General features: G+C 41.8%; 1 protein-coding gene across 3 annotated transcripts; it reads right to left on the bottom strand.

Moving 5' to 3' along the window:
• Window positions 1-127: 127 nt before the first annotated feature.
• Window positions 128-15,568, bottom strand: LOC139406190 (guanylate-binding protein 1-like). Of its 3 annotated transcripts, none has more exons than XM_071148692.1 (6): window positions 15,443-15,568; window positions 11,608-11,755; window positions 7,861-8,106; window positions 7,157-7,259; window positions 2,058-2,206; window positions 128-426 (listed from the first exon to the last, which is right to left on the bottom strand). In XM_071148692.1, exons 2-6 carry the CDS (start codon window positions 11,740-11,742, stop codon window positions 196-198), a joined length of 864 nt encoding a protein of 287 aa, XP_071004793.1. In that variant the 5' UTR covers window positions 11,743-11,755; window positions 15,443-15,568; the 3' UTR covers window positions 128-195. The 3 variants fall into 3 exon arrangements, with proteins under 3 accessions (XP_071004793.1, XP_071004794.1, XP_071004795.1); XM_071148693.1 differs by having other exon boundaries at window positions 15,455-15,567; XM_071148694.1 differs by lacking the exon at window positions 11,608-11,755 and having other exon boundaries at window positions 15,443-15,508.
• Window positions 15,569-17,215: the final 1,647 nt, after the last annotated feature.

Genomic DNA, 17,215 nt, shown 5'->3' with positions numbered 1-17,215 from the left:
TGGCAAAGCTAGCCAATCAGTGGTCTACTTGCATGAATATATGCAATGACTGGTATACACTCACACCCTTCTGTTTCTGTACAGACCCACACCAACACAGAAAACAAACCTAATTACCATTTTTTTTTTTTTTAAGGAAAACATTTCCCTCATATTTTTATTAATAATTGGTCACATTTTATAAAAATCTGACAGTTACTTTACGAGTTCTGAAGCGTAGTCTAGAGCTTTGGCACTGGCGATAAGACCGCCCCCAATCGCAGTGCCAACGCCAGGAACAAAGGAACAAATAGTCCCAACTCCATCCAACATTTTGGAGACATTGTTTTGAGGAGTTGGATTATCGTTACTTTGAATGGCGTTTTTGTTTTTCTCCATGTATTCTCCTATTTCCTTAAAGCCTTCTTCCGTTAGGTCCTTCAGCTCCTGAAATGTAATAATGAAAACAAAATGAACAAGTAGAAAACATAGATTTTAAAGGGAAAATGTGTGTGCCTGCTTCAACCATCTTATCAAACAAAATCCATGATTGTAGTATTTATAAAAATAATACTAAAGATCGGACCCTTTTTCCCCCCGCAATTTTCGCCTAAAATGACATTCCCAAATCTAACTGCCTGTAACTCAGGCCCTGAAGCAAGGATGTGCGTATTCTTGGTACCATTTGAAAGAAAACCCTTTGAAGTTTGTGGAAATGTGAAAGGAATGTAGTAGAATAAAACACAATAAATCGGGTAGAAGATAATACAAAGAAAGAAAACCACCGTTATGTTTAATAAGTTAAAGAGCCGTACAATTTGAAACGCTATGTCTAAATGTGTTATGGTTGTAGTCCTGCTGGAAGACCCATAACCTTCAAACGGAGACCCATTTTTTGTTTGACAGCGGATCGAACATTGCCCTCCAAAAAACACCTTAATAATCTACTGATTTCATTTCATGTCTTGCACACCTTCAAAGCTCCCATACCAGAGGCAGCAAAGCAACCCCAGAGCATCATCAAACCTCCCCCATGTTTGATTGTAGTGAGGGTGTTCAATTCATTGAATGTTTCATTTGGTCATCAGTTAGTACAGTTCTGATCGGTATTGAGCCAAGGAGCTCTAATTTTGTTTAATACTACCTGTCTAAGGTCTGAGCTGCTACAGGGTCATAGTTAACACAGTCATTAATACTACCTGTTTAAGGTCTGAGCTGCTACAGGGTCATAGTTAACACAGTCATTAATAGTACCTGTCTAAGGTCTGAGCTGCTACAGGGCCATAGTTAACACAGTCATTAATAGTACCTATCTAAGGTCTGAGCTGCTACAGGGCCATAGTTAACACAGTCATTAATACTACCTATCTAAGGTCTGAGCTGCTACAGGGCCATAGTTAACACAGTCATTAATACTACCTGTTTAAGGTCTGAGCTGCTACAGGGTCATAGTTAACACAGTCATTAATACTACCTGTTTAAGGTCTGAGCTGCTACAGGGCCATAGTTAACACAGTCATTAATACTACCTGTTTAAGGTCTGAGCTGCTACAGGGTCATAGTTAACACAGTCATTAATAGTACCTGTCTAAGGTCTGAGCTGCTACAGGGTCATAGTTAACACAGTCATTAATACTACCTGTCTAAGGACTGAGCTGCTACAGGACCATAGTTAACACAGTCATTAATAGTACCTGTCTAAGGTCTGAGCTGCTACAGGGCCATAGTTAACACAGTCATTAATACTACCTGTCTAAGGTAGTATGAAATTCTTTACTTAAGTTTCCCAAAACACATTTGTTTCTGCAATGTTGACAATCACATAACAACATGTGATGACCAAAAGAAAGTTTTTTATTTTAGAATAGGGAACTATTTTAGAAAAGTGCAAGTGTGCCAATATATTTGGCAAGCAACTTGTAACTTGTAAATAATTATCTTGTAACATGTTCATTTTCCTGTTATAATGAATAATTGTTGGCTGCAGTCAATGCGTTGTCATAATTTGTGGTCACTATTTGAACTGGCTAGCCAGTTAGCTAAGAAGATGGTGTGGTAACCTCATCTTCATTCCATACCTTAAGTCTGGCCTCCAGCACTTGTTTATATTCCTGTTTGGTGATCTCTCGTTCTTTTTCAATCTTTTCCATCAGCTGTTGCTGAATCTGAATCTGCTCTTCTGCCGCTCTCCGAGCCTGTTCTGCTGCCTCCTTCTTCACCCTCTCCACTGTAGAAAGAGAGAGAGAGAGAGAGAGAGAGGGTGAGAGAGAGAGAGAGAGGGAGGCAGAGAGAGAGAGAGACAGACACAGAGAGAGAGAGAGAGAGAGAGAGAGGGAGGCAGAGAGAGAGAGAGAGAGGAGAGGCAGAGAGAGAGAGAGAGAGAGGCAGAGAGAAAGAGAGAGAGAGAGACAGAGAGAAAGAGAGAGTGAGAGAGAAAGAGAGAGAGAGAGGGAAAGAGAAACACAGAGAGAGAGGGAGGCAGAGAAAGAGAGAGAGGGAGGCAGAGAAAGAGAGAGAGAGAGAGAGAGAGAGAGAGAGAGGGGGTGAGAGAGAGAGAGAGAGGGAGGCAGAGTGAGAGAGAGACAGAGAGAGAGAGAGAGAGAAAGAGAGGGAGAGAGAGAGAGAGAGAGAGGGAGGCAGAGAGAGAGAGAGAGACAGACACAGAGAGAGAGAGAGAGAAAGGGAGGCAGAGAGAGAGAGAGGGAGGCAGAGAGAGAGAGAGAGAGAGGCAGAGAGAAAGAGAGAGAGACAGAGAGAAAGAGAAAGAGAGAGAGGGAAAGAGAAACACAGAGAGAGAGGGAGGCAGAGAAAGAGAGAGAGGGAGGCAGAGAAAGAGAGAGAGAGAGAGAGAGAGAGAGAGAGAGAGAGAGAGAGAGAGAGAGAGAGAGACAGAGAGAGAGAGAGAGAGAGAGAGAGAGAGAGAGAGAGAGACAGAGACAGAGACAGATTCAATGTTATTACCAGGGGAAATTTGTCAATGGGTGTCAGGCATTGTCCCACTCAGCAGAAGCAATTGAAAGTCTTCCTCTCTCAGCTTTGCGCTGTATATGTTTTTTTTTAAATTGTTTTTATTAGTATTATTTTTTTTAACAGGGAAGTCACACTGAGACCAAGGTCTCAATGTTAGCCATCCCTGTTCCCAGGTCTGGCAGCCATATGCCTGTACGTCAACAATGTAGTAAGGTATGGTGGGAGTTTATGTGAGAGGGCTTCATAAACAAAGTGCAATGCATCGATCTACAAGACCTCAAAGAGGGCCAGTCTACTTTTTGATACAAAATGCAGTGATGTCCCCAGTCCACCTGGCCGTGCTGCTGCTCCAGTTTCAACTGTTCCGCCTTATTATTATTGGACCACTTTGAGATATCAGCTGATGTACGAAGGGCTATATAAATACATTTGATTTTGATTTTGATTTGATTCAAAATGCAGTGATGTGTGCTAAACCTAGCGCCCTTAATAAAACGTTTTGCTCTATGGTAAACTGTGTCTAAGGGCTCCAATACAGTGGAAGCTGCATTCATATAGATCAGGGTTGGGCAATTCCAGTCCTCGAGGGCCTGATAGGTGTCACAGTTTTGCCCCAGCTAACACACCTGACTCCAATCATCACCTAATCATGATCTTCAGTTTAGAATGCAATTTGATTAATCAGCTGTGCTTGCTACGGATGGAGGAAAAGTGTGACTCCAATCAGGCCCTGGAGGAGTTGCGCACCACTGGTTTAGATCATATTGCCATAGTCGATTATGGAATAAATGTTGATTGAATTATTTATTTCGTCTATTTAATGAAAGGCATGATCTGTTCTTGTACAGGAAGCCTATTTTAATTCTCAATTTCTTTTAACTAACTGTTTTGTGTAGGAAAGCCTGTTCGTCAATCTAGATGCCCAGATATGATCAGTGAGTGCACAAATCCACAGAATGTTTTTTTTAAATGTGATTTAGAAAATAGCATCAACTTTTTTTTTTTATTACCTGCATTAAACATCTTCAATTCAACGAAGGCTTTCTAACAGGCAGTAAAGGTAAATTGAAGCTCAGAAAGATATTGGCCTATACCCAGGGAACCCTTGAGAAGACTCATCAGACCATACACCCACTGGTCAAATGTACACGAGGGGTTACTTCAGGGGAACTCCTGGCCGAGCAAAATTCAGTCGGTGGTACAACTAACCTGTACCCCTGCACATTGACCTGGTACCTGTACCCCCCTACATTGACCTGGTACCTGTACCCCCCCACATTGACCTGGTACCTGTACCCCTGCACATTGACCTGGTACCGGTACCCCCGCACAATGACCTGGTACCTGTACCCCCCCACATTGACCTGGTACCTGTACCCCCGCACATTGACCTGGTACCTATACCCCCCCACATTGAACTGGTACCTGTACCCCCCCACATTGACCTGGTACCTATACCCCTGCACATTGACCTGGTACCTGTACCCCCCCACATTGACCTGTACCCCCCCACATTGACCTGGTACCTGTACCCCCCCACATTGACCTGGTACCTGTACCCCTGCACATTGACCTGGTACCGGTACCCACTGTATATAGCCTACCTACATGTCCTGTACATCAACTAACCTGTACCCCCGCACATTGACCTGTTACCGGTACCCCTGCACATTGACCTGGTACCTCCATATTGTCTCTTTACTGTATATAGCCTCCATTTTGTCTCTTTACTCTATATAGCCTCCATATTGTCTCTTTTCTGTATATAGCCTCCATTTTGTCTCTTTACTCTATATAGCCTCCATTTTGTCTCTTTACTGTATATAGCCTCCATTTTGTCTCTTTACTGTATATAGCCTCCATTTTGTCTCTTTTCTGTATATAGCTGGTGTGCAAAAGAGCAGAAAGGTAAATAAAAACAATATGGGAATGAGAGGTAGATTGGGTGGGCTATTTACATATGGGCTATGTACAGCTACAGCGATCGGTTAGCTGCTCAGATGGCTGATAAAATAGAATGAAATATAAGACTCCAGCTTCAGCGAGTTTTGCAATTCTTTCCAGTCACAGGCAGCAGAGAACTGGAAGGAAAGGCGGCCAATGTACGTGTTGGCTTTGGGTATGACCAGTGTGAAATACCTGCTAGAGCGCATGCTACGGGTGGGTGTTGTTATCGTGACCAGTGAGCTGAGATAAGGCGGAGCTTTACCTATCATAGACTTATAGATGAACTGGAGCCAGTGGGTCTGGCGACGAATATGTAGCGAGGGCCAGTCGACTAGAGCATACAGGTCGCAGTGGTGGGTGGTATAAGGGGCTTTGGTAACAAAACGGATGGCACTGTGATAGACTGCATCCAGTTTGCTGAGTAGAGTATTGGAAGCTATTTTTAAATGACATCGCCGAAGTCGAGGAACGGTAGGATCGTCAGTTTTATTAGGGTAAGTTTGGCGGCGTGAGTGAAGGAGGCTTTGTTACGAAATAGGAAGCCGATTCTAGATTTAATTTTGGATTGGAGATGTTTAATATGAGTCTGGAAGGAGAGTTTACAGTCTAGCCAGACACCTAGGTATTTGTAGTTGCCAACATAGTCAGAACCGTCCAGAGTAGTGATGTTAGTCGGGCGGGCAGGTGAGGGCAGAGAACGGATGAAAGCATGCATTTGTTTTTACTGGACTTTAAGAGCAGTTGGAGGCCACAGAAGGTGTGTTGTATGGCATTGAAGCTTGTTTGGAGGTTAGTTAATACAGTGTCCTAAGAAGGGCCAGATGTATACAGAATGGTGTCGTCTGCGTAGAGGTGGATCAGGGAATCACTTGCAGCAAGAGCGACATCATTGATATATACAAAGAAAAGAGTCGGCCTGAGAATTGAACCCTGTGGTACCCCCATAGAGACTGCCAGAGGTCCGGACAACAGGCCCTCCAATTTGACACACTTAACTCTATCTGAGAAGTAGTTGGTGATCCGGGCGAGGCAGTCATTTGAGAAACCAAAGCTGTTGAGTCTGCCGATAAGAATAAGGTGATTGACATTCAAAAGCCTTGGCCAGGTCGATGAAGACGGCTGCACAGCACTGTCTTTTATCGATTCCACCCAAACAATGCAAGGACTTCATTTTGAATTAAATAGAAGCTCTGTCGGTGCATTTACCACATTGGAAACATAAACTAGCTCGCTGCTGCTACATAGTGCTGATGTGAAATATCTTCATGAAATTTGTGAAATGTTGGCTAAGGAATCTAATGAAAACAGGGAAATGTATTGTCCGCTAAGCACAAATCTTCTTTCTCTGGACAAAATACAATACGTAACCTGACCCAGGTTATGACACTACCAACCTGAGCATAGGTTCAGCACCACATCAACCTGTATTGATCATATTCTTACCATCATGGCTGAACATTGTTTTCAAGCTTTATCAGCGGTTGTAGTTGTTGGCATTTGTTGTTTTACCGAAGGTAATCTACCGAAGGTCCTACAAAGGGGTTGAATCAGGACTCATTTGCGGATGAAGTTAAGAAGTGTGTAGTTTTTAATTTTATTTAACTTGGCAAGTCAGTTAAGAAGAAATTCTTATTTACTATGACAGCCTAGGAACGGTGGGTGACCTGCCTTGTTCAGGGGCAGAACAACAGATTTTTTTACCTTGTCAGCTCGGGGGATTCAATCTAGCAACCTTTTGGTTACTGGCCCAACACTCTAACCACTAGGCTACCTGCCGCCCCAGGGACTGAGGATGACCCTGAAATGGCACTGATTGTGTTTATGAAAGTATTGATGAGAATTGTTAATAATAAGCAAGTCCCATTGAAGAAAACAAACTGGCATCAAACATATGGTTTCCATGGTTACCAGGTGTTCGATGCCATTCCACCTGCTCCGTTCCGGCCATTATTATGAGTCGTTCTCCCTTCAGCAGCCTCTTGTGATTTTCAGTTACACAGCCCAAAACTTTGATTTGGACTTTTATTGTAGTACTTTTATTTATGTATTTGATTATTTGATAAAAAAGGGAAACATGTACAATGCCTTAATATTTTTTTTGTTTTCCATTTCCTGCCCCCCCCCCCCCCCAAATTGATTGTTTTGTTTTTAAACGTAAGTTAGTTGATTGATTATTTAATTATATAATTGTTAATAGTCTATGCCATTTGGAACTGATCACACATCTCAAATGGCAGAGTAATTATGATACAGACTTTACCTTCACTTTTGTGTTCTTGTTTGCTGAGAGTCTGGTCGACCAAGAGGATAGTGTTCCCCACTCTAGCCTTCTCATCCAGATATTCTCTCAATAGTTCCTCACTCTGAAAACACACACGCACACGCGCACACACACACACACACACACACACACCCACACGCACACAAATAACACCAGAGCAGCTATTAAAAGGACTAGAACACCTAAGAGCAGTTACATGGTTATTGTATGAAACATGGACGTGTGTTTAAATGCTAGTCCACCCGTCCCATCCCCGTCCCGACCCCCCCGTCCCCCGTCCCCGTATCCCCCGTCCCCCCCCGTCTGGTCCCCGTCCCCGTCCCCCGTACCCCCATTCCCCGTCCCCGCCCCCGTCCCCCCCGTCTGGTCCCCGTCCCCGTATCCCCCGTCTGGTCCCCGTCCCCCGTACCCCCGTCCCCGTCCCCCCCGTCTGGTCCCCGTCCCCCCCGTCTGGTCCCCGTACCCCCCCCCCGTCTGGTCCCCGTCCCCGTACCCCCCGTCCCCGCCCCCCCGTCACCCCCGTCCCCCGTCCTCGTACCCCCCGTCCCCCCCGTCTGGTCCCCATCCCCGTACCCCCCGTCGCCCCCATCTGGTCCCCGTCCCCGTGCCCCCACGTCCCGCACGTCCCCCTCGTCCCCCCATCCCCCGTCCCCCCCACGTCCCCCCCCCGTCCTCATACGTACCATAACTCCCCTGCCTCTCTCTGTTCTGTATTGCTTGGTTAGCTCCTGTAGGTTGTCATGGAAGTCTTTGTAACCCCCTGGGTGAATATAGGATCCATGACTCAAAGCCTCCTCCAGGGGCTCAAACACACGAGCGATGTCGTTCTTAATCCGACACACTGGTTCCTCCATCATCACTGTAGAAACTGCTGGGTCAGACTGGACATAACCGAGGGCGGTTGAATTGTGCAATCTTTGATGAGTCGCCTTTTTAAATCGGAAAGAGTGGGGCACATCTTATTGAACGGTTTATATTGAGTTGTGGCCATCCCAATATTTTATATATATATATATATATATATATATACTTATATATACAGTGCCTTGCGAAAGTATTCGGCCCCCTTGAACTTTGCGACCTTTTGCCACATTTCAGGCTTCAAACATAAAGATATAAAACTGTATTTTTTTTGAAGAATCAACAACAAGTGGGACACAATCATGAAGTGGAACGACATTTATTGGATATTTCAAACTTTTTTAACAAATCAAAAACTGAAAAATTAGGCGTGCAGAATTATTCAGCCCCTTTACTTTCAGTGCAGCAAACTCACTCCAGAAGTTCAGTGAGGATCTCTGAATGATCCAATGTTGACCTAAATGACTAATGATGATAAATACAATCCACCTGTGTGTAATCAAGTCTCCGTATAAATGCACCTGCACTGTGATAGTCTCAGAGGTCCATTAAAAGCGCAGAGAGCATCATGAAGAACAAGGAACACACCAGGCAGGTCAGAGATACTGTTGTGAAGAAGTTTAAAGCCGGATTTGGATACAAAAAGATTTCCCAAGCTTTAAACATCCCAAGGAGCACTGTGCAAGCGATCATATTGAAATGGAAGGAGTATCAGACCACTGAAAATCTACCAAGACCTGGCCGTCCCTCCAAACTTTCAGCTCATACAAGGAGAAGACTGATCAGAGATGCAGCCAAGAGGCCAATGATCACTCTGGATGAACTGCAGAGATCTACAGCTGAGGTGGGAGACTCTGTCCATAGGACAACAATCAGTCGTATATTGCACATATCTGGCCTTTATGGAAGAGTGGCAAGAAGAAAGCCATTTCTTAAAGATATCCATAAAAAGTGTTGTTTAAAGTTTGCCACAAGCCACCTGGGAGACACACCAAACATGTGGAAGAAGGTGCTCTGGTCAGATGAAACCAAAATTGAACTTTTTGGCAACAATGCAAAACGTTATGTTTGGCGTAAAAGCAACACAGCTCATCACCCTGAACACACCATCCCCACTGTCAAACATGGTCGTGGCAGCATCATGGTTTGGGCCTGCTTTTCTTCAGCAGGGACAGGGAAGATGGTTAAAATTGATGGGAAGATGGATGGAGCCAAATACAGGACCATTCTGGAAGAAAACCTGATGGAGTCTGCAAAAGACCTGAGACTGGGACGGAGATTTGTCTTCCAACAAGACAATGATCCAAAACATAAAGCAAAATCTACAATGGAATGGTTAAAAAATAAACATATCCAGGTGTTAGAATGGCCAAGTCAAAGTCCAGACCTGAATCCAATCGAGAATCTGTGGAAAGAACTGAAAACTGCTGTTCACAAATGCTCTCCATCCAACCTCACTGAGCTCGAGCTGTTTTGCAAGGAGGAATGGGAAAAAAATTCAGTCTCTCGATGTGCAAAACTGAGGGCCCTCGGAGTGTGGTGTCAGGAAAACAACCTCACACTCAACGTCAACAAAACTAAGGAGATGATTGTGGACTTCAGGAAACAGCAGAGGGAACACCCCCCTATCCACATCGATGGAACAGTAGTGGAGAGGGTAGCAAGTTTTAAGTTCCTCGGCATACACATCACAGACAAACTGAATTGGTCCACTCACACAGACAGCATCGTGAAGAAGGCGCAGCAGCGCCTCTTCAACCTCAGGAGGCTGAAGAAATTCGGCTTGTCACCAAAAGCACTCACAAACTTCTACAGATGCACAATCGAGAGCATCCTGGCGGGCTGTATCACCGCCTGGTATGGCAACTGCACCGCCCTCAACCGTAAGGCTCTCCAGAGGGTAGTGAGGTCTGCACAACGCATCACCGGGGGCAAACTACCTGCCCTCCAGGACACCTACACCACCCGATGTCACAGGAAGGCCATAAAGATCATCAAGGACATCAACCACCCGAGCCACTGCCTGTTCACCCCGCTATCATCCAGGAGGCGAGGTCAGTACAGGTGCATCAAAGCTGGGACCGAGAGACTGAAAAACAGCTTCTATCTCAAGGCCATCAGACTGTTAAACAGCCACCACTAACACTGAGTGGCTGCTGCCAACACACTGACACTGACTCAACTCCAGCCACTTTAATAATGGGAATTGATGGGAAATGATGTAAATATATCACTAGCCACTTTAAACAATGCTACCTTATATAAATGTTACTTACCCTACATTATTCATCTCATATGCATACGTATATACTGTACTCTATATCATCGACGGTATCCTTATGTAATACATGTATCACTAGCCACTTTATACTATACTATGCCACTTTGTTTACATACTCATCTCATTTGTACATACTGTACCCGATACCATCTACTGTATCTTGCCTATGCTGCTCTGTACCATCACTCATTCATATATCCTTATGTACATATTCTTTATCCCCTTACACTGTGTACAAGACAGTAGTTTTGGAATTGTTAGTTAGATTACTTGTTATTACTGCATTGTCGGAACTAGAAGCACAAGCATTTCGCTACACTCGCATTAACATCTGCTAACCATGTGTATGTGACAAATAAAATTTGATTTGATTTGATTTGATAGAGACATACCCCAAGCGACTTACAGCTGTAATCGCAGCAAAAGGTGGCGCTACAAAGCATTAACTTAAGGGGGCTGAATAATTTTGCACGCCCAATTTTTCAGTTTTTGATTTGTTAAAAAAGTTTGAAATATCCAATAAATGTCGTTCCACTTCATGATTGTGTCCCACTTGTTGTTGATTCTTGACAAAAAAATACAGTTTTATATCTTTATGTTTGAAGCCTGAAATGTGGCAAAAGGTCGCAAAGTTCAAGGGGGCCGAATACTTTCGCAAGGCACTGTATATATATATATACGTATTATTTGTCATACTAAATTGGACACACTTTTAATATATTTCATGTATTTTCTTTGAATTTAAGTACAAATAAAATATATTAAGCGTACTGGTGTTGTTATTATGATACCCTTAAATGGTACTTTACATCTTCAATATATGATTTAAACATTTAAATAAATATTGCTCCATATGAAAGAAAAATGATCTGTATATTTCAATTTCCAAACATGGAATACAATAGAACAAATAAACAATAGAACACATTAAAAGTACAAATCGTTTGTCCAGATGGTGTCCTGTCTAAGGGAGCGATCACATTTGTTACCCTCATGATATTCTTACTGTTTTTTTTAAGAAGCTTCTTTAGTTATTTCTGAATAAGATGTGTTTTTGTGAATCCGGCCCCAGGACTGCAACCTTGATTGCCTACTAAAAAGAGATGTAATATTCCCTGCTACTTTTGTTTTAATTATCATTTTGGGAGGGTTACATGTTTGTTTTTTCAAACGCTCGGGGGAGGTCCAGGGTAAAAATATATTTTAAACATATTTTCCTCAGGTGGAGGGCCATCCAGGTATCCCTCAATATAAATAACGTTCACTTCCTAACAAACCAACGTCTCACCTCAATCAGATACACTGGTTCCCTCATCACAGTAGTCCGGAGATCCTTTATTTTCTCAGTTCTTGAAGAATGGAGCGTCTCCTGTTTTTTGGCCGGACCGGACTGGAACCAGAACTCTCTAACACTTGGGTTCATTTTGAGCTGGTATCTTTGAAATGGTACAGCAGCCAATTAGCCAAATACTTATAAAAAATCATAATAACATTTCTTAAAGGACCATGGGCTATTTATCTCTCACCCGTATCAATTAAAACATATTTTTTTCTCCCATGAGACCAGCCCATTATCCTGAAGATGCACCTTCAAGTTCCACCAAGTTGATTACCTGTAGCAACGTACATGCCCAACCCACCTCAGATTTTTAACATTACCTGAATACTTGAATTTCAAAACTGTCTGGACTTTCTGGAATTCAATTGACATTTTTATGGACTTTTACAAAGGAATTGACCATTGTAGGACTATTAAATCTCATAAAAATGTGTTCATATACACCCTTGAGTAAAAATATGATATTTTCTGTCACACCTGCTCCCACTCCCTATGTAGTTCTGTCTTTGAGCTGTTCTTGTCTAAAGCCTCTTTGGGATAGGGGGCAGCATTTTCACCTTTGGATAAATAGCATGCCCAACTTCAACTTCCTGCTACTCATGCCAGGAATATATGATAAGCATATGATAGTAGTAGGTGTGGATAGAAAACACTCGAAAACTGTTTCAATCATGTCTGTGACTATAACAGAACTTATGTAGCAGGCAAAACCCCGAGGACTAACTGTTCAGATTTTTTTTTCTCTTTTGCCTCTGACCGTTCCCACTGTTGTCTTTGCCATAGGATATTTGATAGGGACCATTTTACAGTTCCTACGACTTCCACTGGATGTCACCAGTCTTGGAATTTGGTTGAAGTTAATCATTTGTGCAACGAAGAAGAAGCAATTCCTGGAACAAGGTTACACTGTTGAGAGTTGCGCAAGACGTAAAAAGGAGCATGGTTTGTTTACTTCCTGTATTGAATACAGATTGCCCCGTCTACAATTTGATCGATTATTAACGTTTATAAATACCTAAAGTTGTATTACAAAAATAGTTTGAAATATTTTGGCAACGTTTATAGGCAACTTTTGAAATGTTTTGTAGTGACGTTGTGTTTTAGAAAGCTGTTTTTTTCTGGATCAAACGTGCTTTATAAATGGACATTTTGGGTATACTTGGACAGAATTAATCGGAAAAAAAGGACCAATTGTGATGTTTATGGGACATATTGGAGTGCCAACAAAAAAGCTTGTCAAAGGTAATGCATGTTTTATATTTTATATCAGCGTTTTGTGTAGCGCCTGCTACGCTAGCTCTTTTGTTTACTACTGGTTCAGATGGGTGCATGCTATCAGAAAATAGCTTCTTATGCTTTTGCCGAAAAGCATTTTTAAAATCTGACATGTTGGCTGGATTCACAACGAGTGTAGCTTTAATTGAGTATCTTACATGTGTGATTTAATGAAAGTTTGAATTTTATAGAATTTTATTTGAATCTGGCTCTCTGCATTTCCCCCGGCAATTGGCCAGTTGAGACGCTAGCATCTCCATATCCTTAAGAGGCTAATGATGTTCTGTATTATGTCATTTTGTATTATGTTTCATGTTCTGTGTTCTGTGTTCTGTGTTCTGTGTTCTGTGTGGAACCCCAGGAAGAGTAGCTGCTGCTATTGCAACAGCTAACCGGGATCCAAATAAAATACTAAAATACCTGGCGCTCAAAGGCTCCCCAGCATTACATACTTCTGCCTTCCCTCCGTCACGCGCATCAGCGATTATTGGACTCACCTGGACTCAATCACCTGTGTCATTACCTCCCCTATGTCTGTCTGTTCCCCAGGTCTGTTCCTCCTGCTTCAGGATGAATGTTTGTTTGTCTATATCTGTCTGTTCCCCAGGTCTGTTCCCCCTGCTTTAGGAGTAATGTTTGTTTGTCTATATCTTTCTGTTCCCCAGATCTGTTCCTCCTGCTTTAGGATTAATGTTTGTTTGTCTATATCTGTCTGTTCCCCAGGTCTGTTCCCCCTGCTTTAGGATTAATGTTTGTTTGTCTATATCTGTCTGTTCCCCAGATCTGTTCCCCCTGCTTTAGGATTAATGTTTGTTTGTCTATATCTGTCTGTTCCCCAGGTCTGTTCCCCCTGCTTTAGGAGTAATGTTTGTTTGTCTATATCTGTCTGTTCCCCAGGTCTGTTCCCCCTGCTTTAGGAGTAATGTTTGTTTGTCTATATCTGTCTGTTCCCCAGGTCTGTTCCCCCTGCTTTAGGATTAATGTTTGTTTGTCTTTGCGTACCCAGTTCTGAAGCTGTCCTGTTTGATGTCTGTTCTTTATGTTCAACTCCCCGTACTTGCTTCTCGACTCCAACTTTCCATTTTACAAACACATTTGTGACAAGCGAGCACATCCATATTGTAATTTTTCACATTTTCAAGCATTCGTTCAATGTTTGGGAATGAGATATAGTTGGGCATTTGTTTATTAACTTATATTAGAAGCCAGCTACTCAATAAATGTAACCGCATTATGCAGCTGTTACAATAATCCGAATTGTATTTCTTAACTTTTATAATTTTTTTAAGAGCAATTAATTAGCTTTTAGAAGGATTATAAGTCACTACTTGTCTGTCACATTATATTTTATTCATTCACATGGGTTTCAATGGTGAACACCTGGCATATTTTTTTGTAGCCTTACACATTTTATTAAATGTTTAACAAATGCCCCTCTTCAATATTCATCAAAAATATTTGAAACGTTTAAATTATAACAAATATGATGTCCTCAAGCTTCCAATATGGAGTTGCACATCATCCTTCAGATTATCATCCTCTTGGATTACGGCCGAACTATCCAACTGGTCTAAGACTTCAGTTTAACGTCTGGGTTTTGATTTTTATATTTGATTGAGTTGTCGACTAATGTGAATTCAACCTGAAATCAACAAAAATGTGAACCATGTCAATTGATTGAAATGAAAAGTTATTATTATGAAATTTCAGTTTTCCAAATTGATTCAATGTCATCACATTGTTTTTTTTGTTGTTGTTGAAATAACGTTGAAACAACGTTGATTAAACCAGTATGTTCCCCTTTTAGGTGTTAGTTTTTACTCTGTTTATTTAGAACCTGACGGACAAATAGGAAAAGCTAAAACCAGGTTTATTCACCCAATGGGGTCCAGACAAAAGACATGCTCCCACCAGCACCAGTATTTATAGTCTCCTACCTTCTCTCTAAACATTACACCTGTGTTGCTAGGCAGGAAGTTCAGTGATGTGGGTAATAAACTGTTCCTTCCCACTTCATGTGACCTGACCTGACCTCAGCCCCCATTTCATCACTAATCCACAGCTATCTACCCTTATCAGTGTGATTGCCTTTTCCCTTACCTAGTAACTCTTCAGGCCCCTGGCTTTTATTCACCCTCCATTGACCCCAGCATATATATATTCCTCATACATGTAACCTATAACTTCTAATATAGCAAGTATTTCTAACTCAAACTAGAAACCAACATAGCCTTCCCAAGAGGCTAAAATCTATTGACTAGGTTGAACTAAAGTCACTATAGTAATTTAAATGTATTTTCTATTTTTCTTTGCTCGCTGACAATTTTCGAAAAAGTAAATTCTTTAAACATTTAATTTAATTGGTCTGGTATAAGGTGTTCACCATTGAAAGACTCCCGTGTGGGGCCTTGAATGAGCAATAATTTCTTATAATACAATGGCATGGTACAGTGGTATTGTAATACAATGGACAGAGCTACAGATGTAGTCCTCCTGGAGATTGACTTACATGCAGAATTACCTTGAAGGAGTGGATGCTTTCGGGCAGGCAGGTTGCTTGCTGAATTGTTTGAGATGTTTCAGGCTCTTCTTGAATAGTGGTCTACAGCTCAAATCTTGCAGCTTTTATAGAACGCATACACAGTGAAAGTGAAAGTGTTTGATAATTTGATCAGGGTTGAGGTAAATCATTAGCCTATAAACCAAACTGATAAGAGTTTTTTTTATAAAGACTTGATTATCCTCTATTTGGTTGTAGGAGGGCCTGCGAAAAATAGTTTTCCGCGGGCCGCGATTGTGTCCTGGGTGGTAGCTGGTTGTCCACGTTCCCATTCCACCTGGTCGTGTTGCTGATCCAGTTTCTGCTATTCATGAATGCGGCTAGGTAACCCAGAACTGTTCACCAGATGTGCTACCTTGTTGTGCTGCTGATCCAGTGTCTGCTGTTCTGTCTGCGGCCATCCAGCTGTTCACCGGACATGCTACCTGTCCCTGGACCTGCTGTTTTGACCCTCTCTCTGAATCTGTGAATTGTTTGTATCTGTTTGTATCTGACTGCATTATGTGAGTTGACTGTGTGCTGAGACCTTAAGAAAGTATTTATTTGCCTAAGTAGACAATAAAGGTCATCTAATCTAATCTAGTATCTGTTCCTGTACTTTTTAAAACAGTGATTCATAGCACACACCCTGAGTCTACATAGTTTACAGCAGGGCACACACACCTTGTATGCTCATCCACACTGTTTTTTCTTATAATCGCTTTAATTTCCCAGAAAGGCGGTCAAACTCTTAGACCAAATATCGACAAGCACTAAGGACGGTTCCTATTCAATGATACCACAGGAAGCATCCCATGCTTGGACCCAGTGTCTGCTTTTACTTATTCCAAGGAATGTGATGGTCCCAAGGACACCCATGTGTAGACGAAAATACCTTAGTGTCCGCGATTAATGTCCTCTCAATTTTACACAAATGTTTTTTTTTAGCAATTAGAATTGGAAAATAAATGTAAACACTGAATACATCTTTATTGTGTCATATTTGTTATTATTTTACTTGTTAAAATGGGATGTTCACAGAAAACATACAATCCATTTGCTAACATAGCAAACAAATATTTAAGATAACAATTACATAAATTACATTTGTTGAAAGTATTAAAAAATCTACTTATTTAATGTATCAATTCCTATAACAATGCTGTGTGCATTTGAACCAAAATTTCCCCAAGCATACCCAGGATGTCTTCCACTATTTAGGGGCCCACTCAATTGCAGTCAAAAACAATTAACTGATCAAGTATTTACACAGAAATGTCGTTGAGAGAGAGAAATAAAGGGATGTTGACCTGTTGAGTGACAGACTGCACAGAGGCATGATGCTGAAACCACAGAGACCTGTGTTGTTCCTCTCAGTCATAATGGGTGCTTTTGAAGTCAAAGGGTTTCCTCTCTGTGAAACCTGTCATCTGGAGAGAAAAAGGGAGATGGTTTTATGTTTCAAGTCGAGAGCTGATAAATTAATGGTTTCGACATGGCAAAGACCGGACCAGTGTTGCATGTTTGTTATGGACACAAAGACAAACACTTACTTACTTGACTTGGGACTCTTGTGAAGTATCTCTTCTCTATGACCTACAATAAGAAGCACACGTTTTCAGTGATTGAGGAGATATTTATACACACTCTTAGAGACTCATGTACAGAAATAACAGTATACCGTATTTGACCGACCACCTTGATTCGGTCTTACGTAGGAACATTTTAAATTGTATTTTTTAT

The sequence above is a fragment of the Oncorhynchus clarkii genome, chromosome 3 (assembly GCF_045791955.1).
Source record: "Oncorhynchus clarkii lewisi isolate Uvic-CL-2024 chromosome 3, UVic_Ocla_1.0, whole genome shotgun sequence".
Lineage (NCBI taxonomy): Eukaryota > Metazoa > Chordata > Actinopteri > Salmoniformes > Salmonidae > Oncorhynchus > Oncorhynchus clarkii.
This window is presented reverse-complemented; position numbering and strand designations above follow the sequence as displayed.

What these genes read in the sequence shown, in the direction of transcription:
- LOC139406190 (XM_071148692.1), bottom strand. Translation starts at nt 11,742, where the DNA reads ATGAACCCAAGTGTTAGAGAGTTCTGGTTCCAGTCCGGTCCGGCCAAA. An exon ending in AGAGAGGCAGGGGAGTTATG is followed by an intron (nt 7,260 to 7,860) that starts GTACGTATGAGG and finishes GTGTGTTTTCAG; the next exon opens with AGTGAGGAACTATTGAGAGA. An exon ending in TGCTGGAGGCCAGACTTAAG is followed by an intron (nt 427 to 2,057) that starts GTATGGAATGAA and finishes ATTACATTTCAG; the next exon opens with GAGCTGAAGGACCTAACGGA.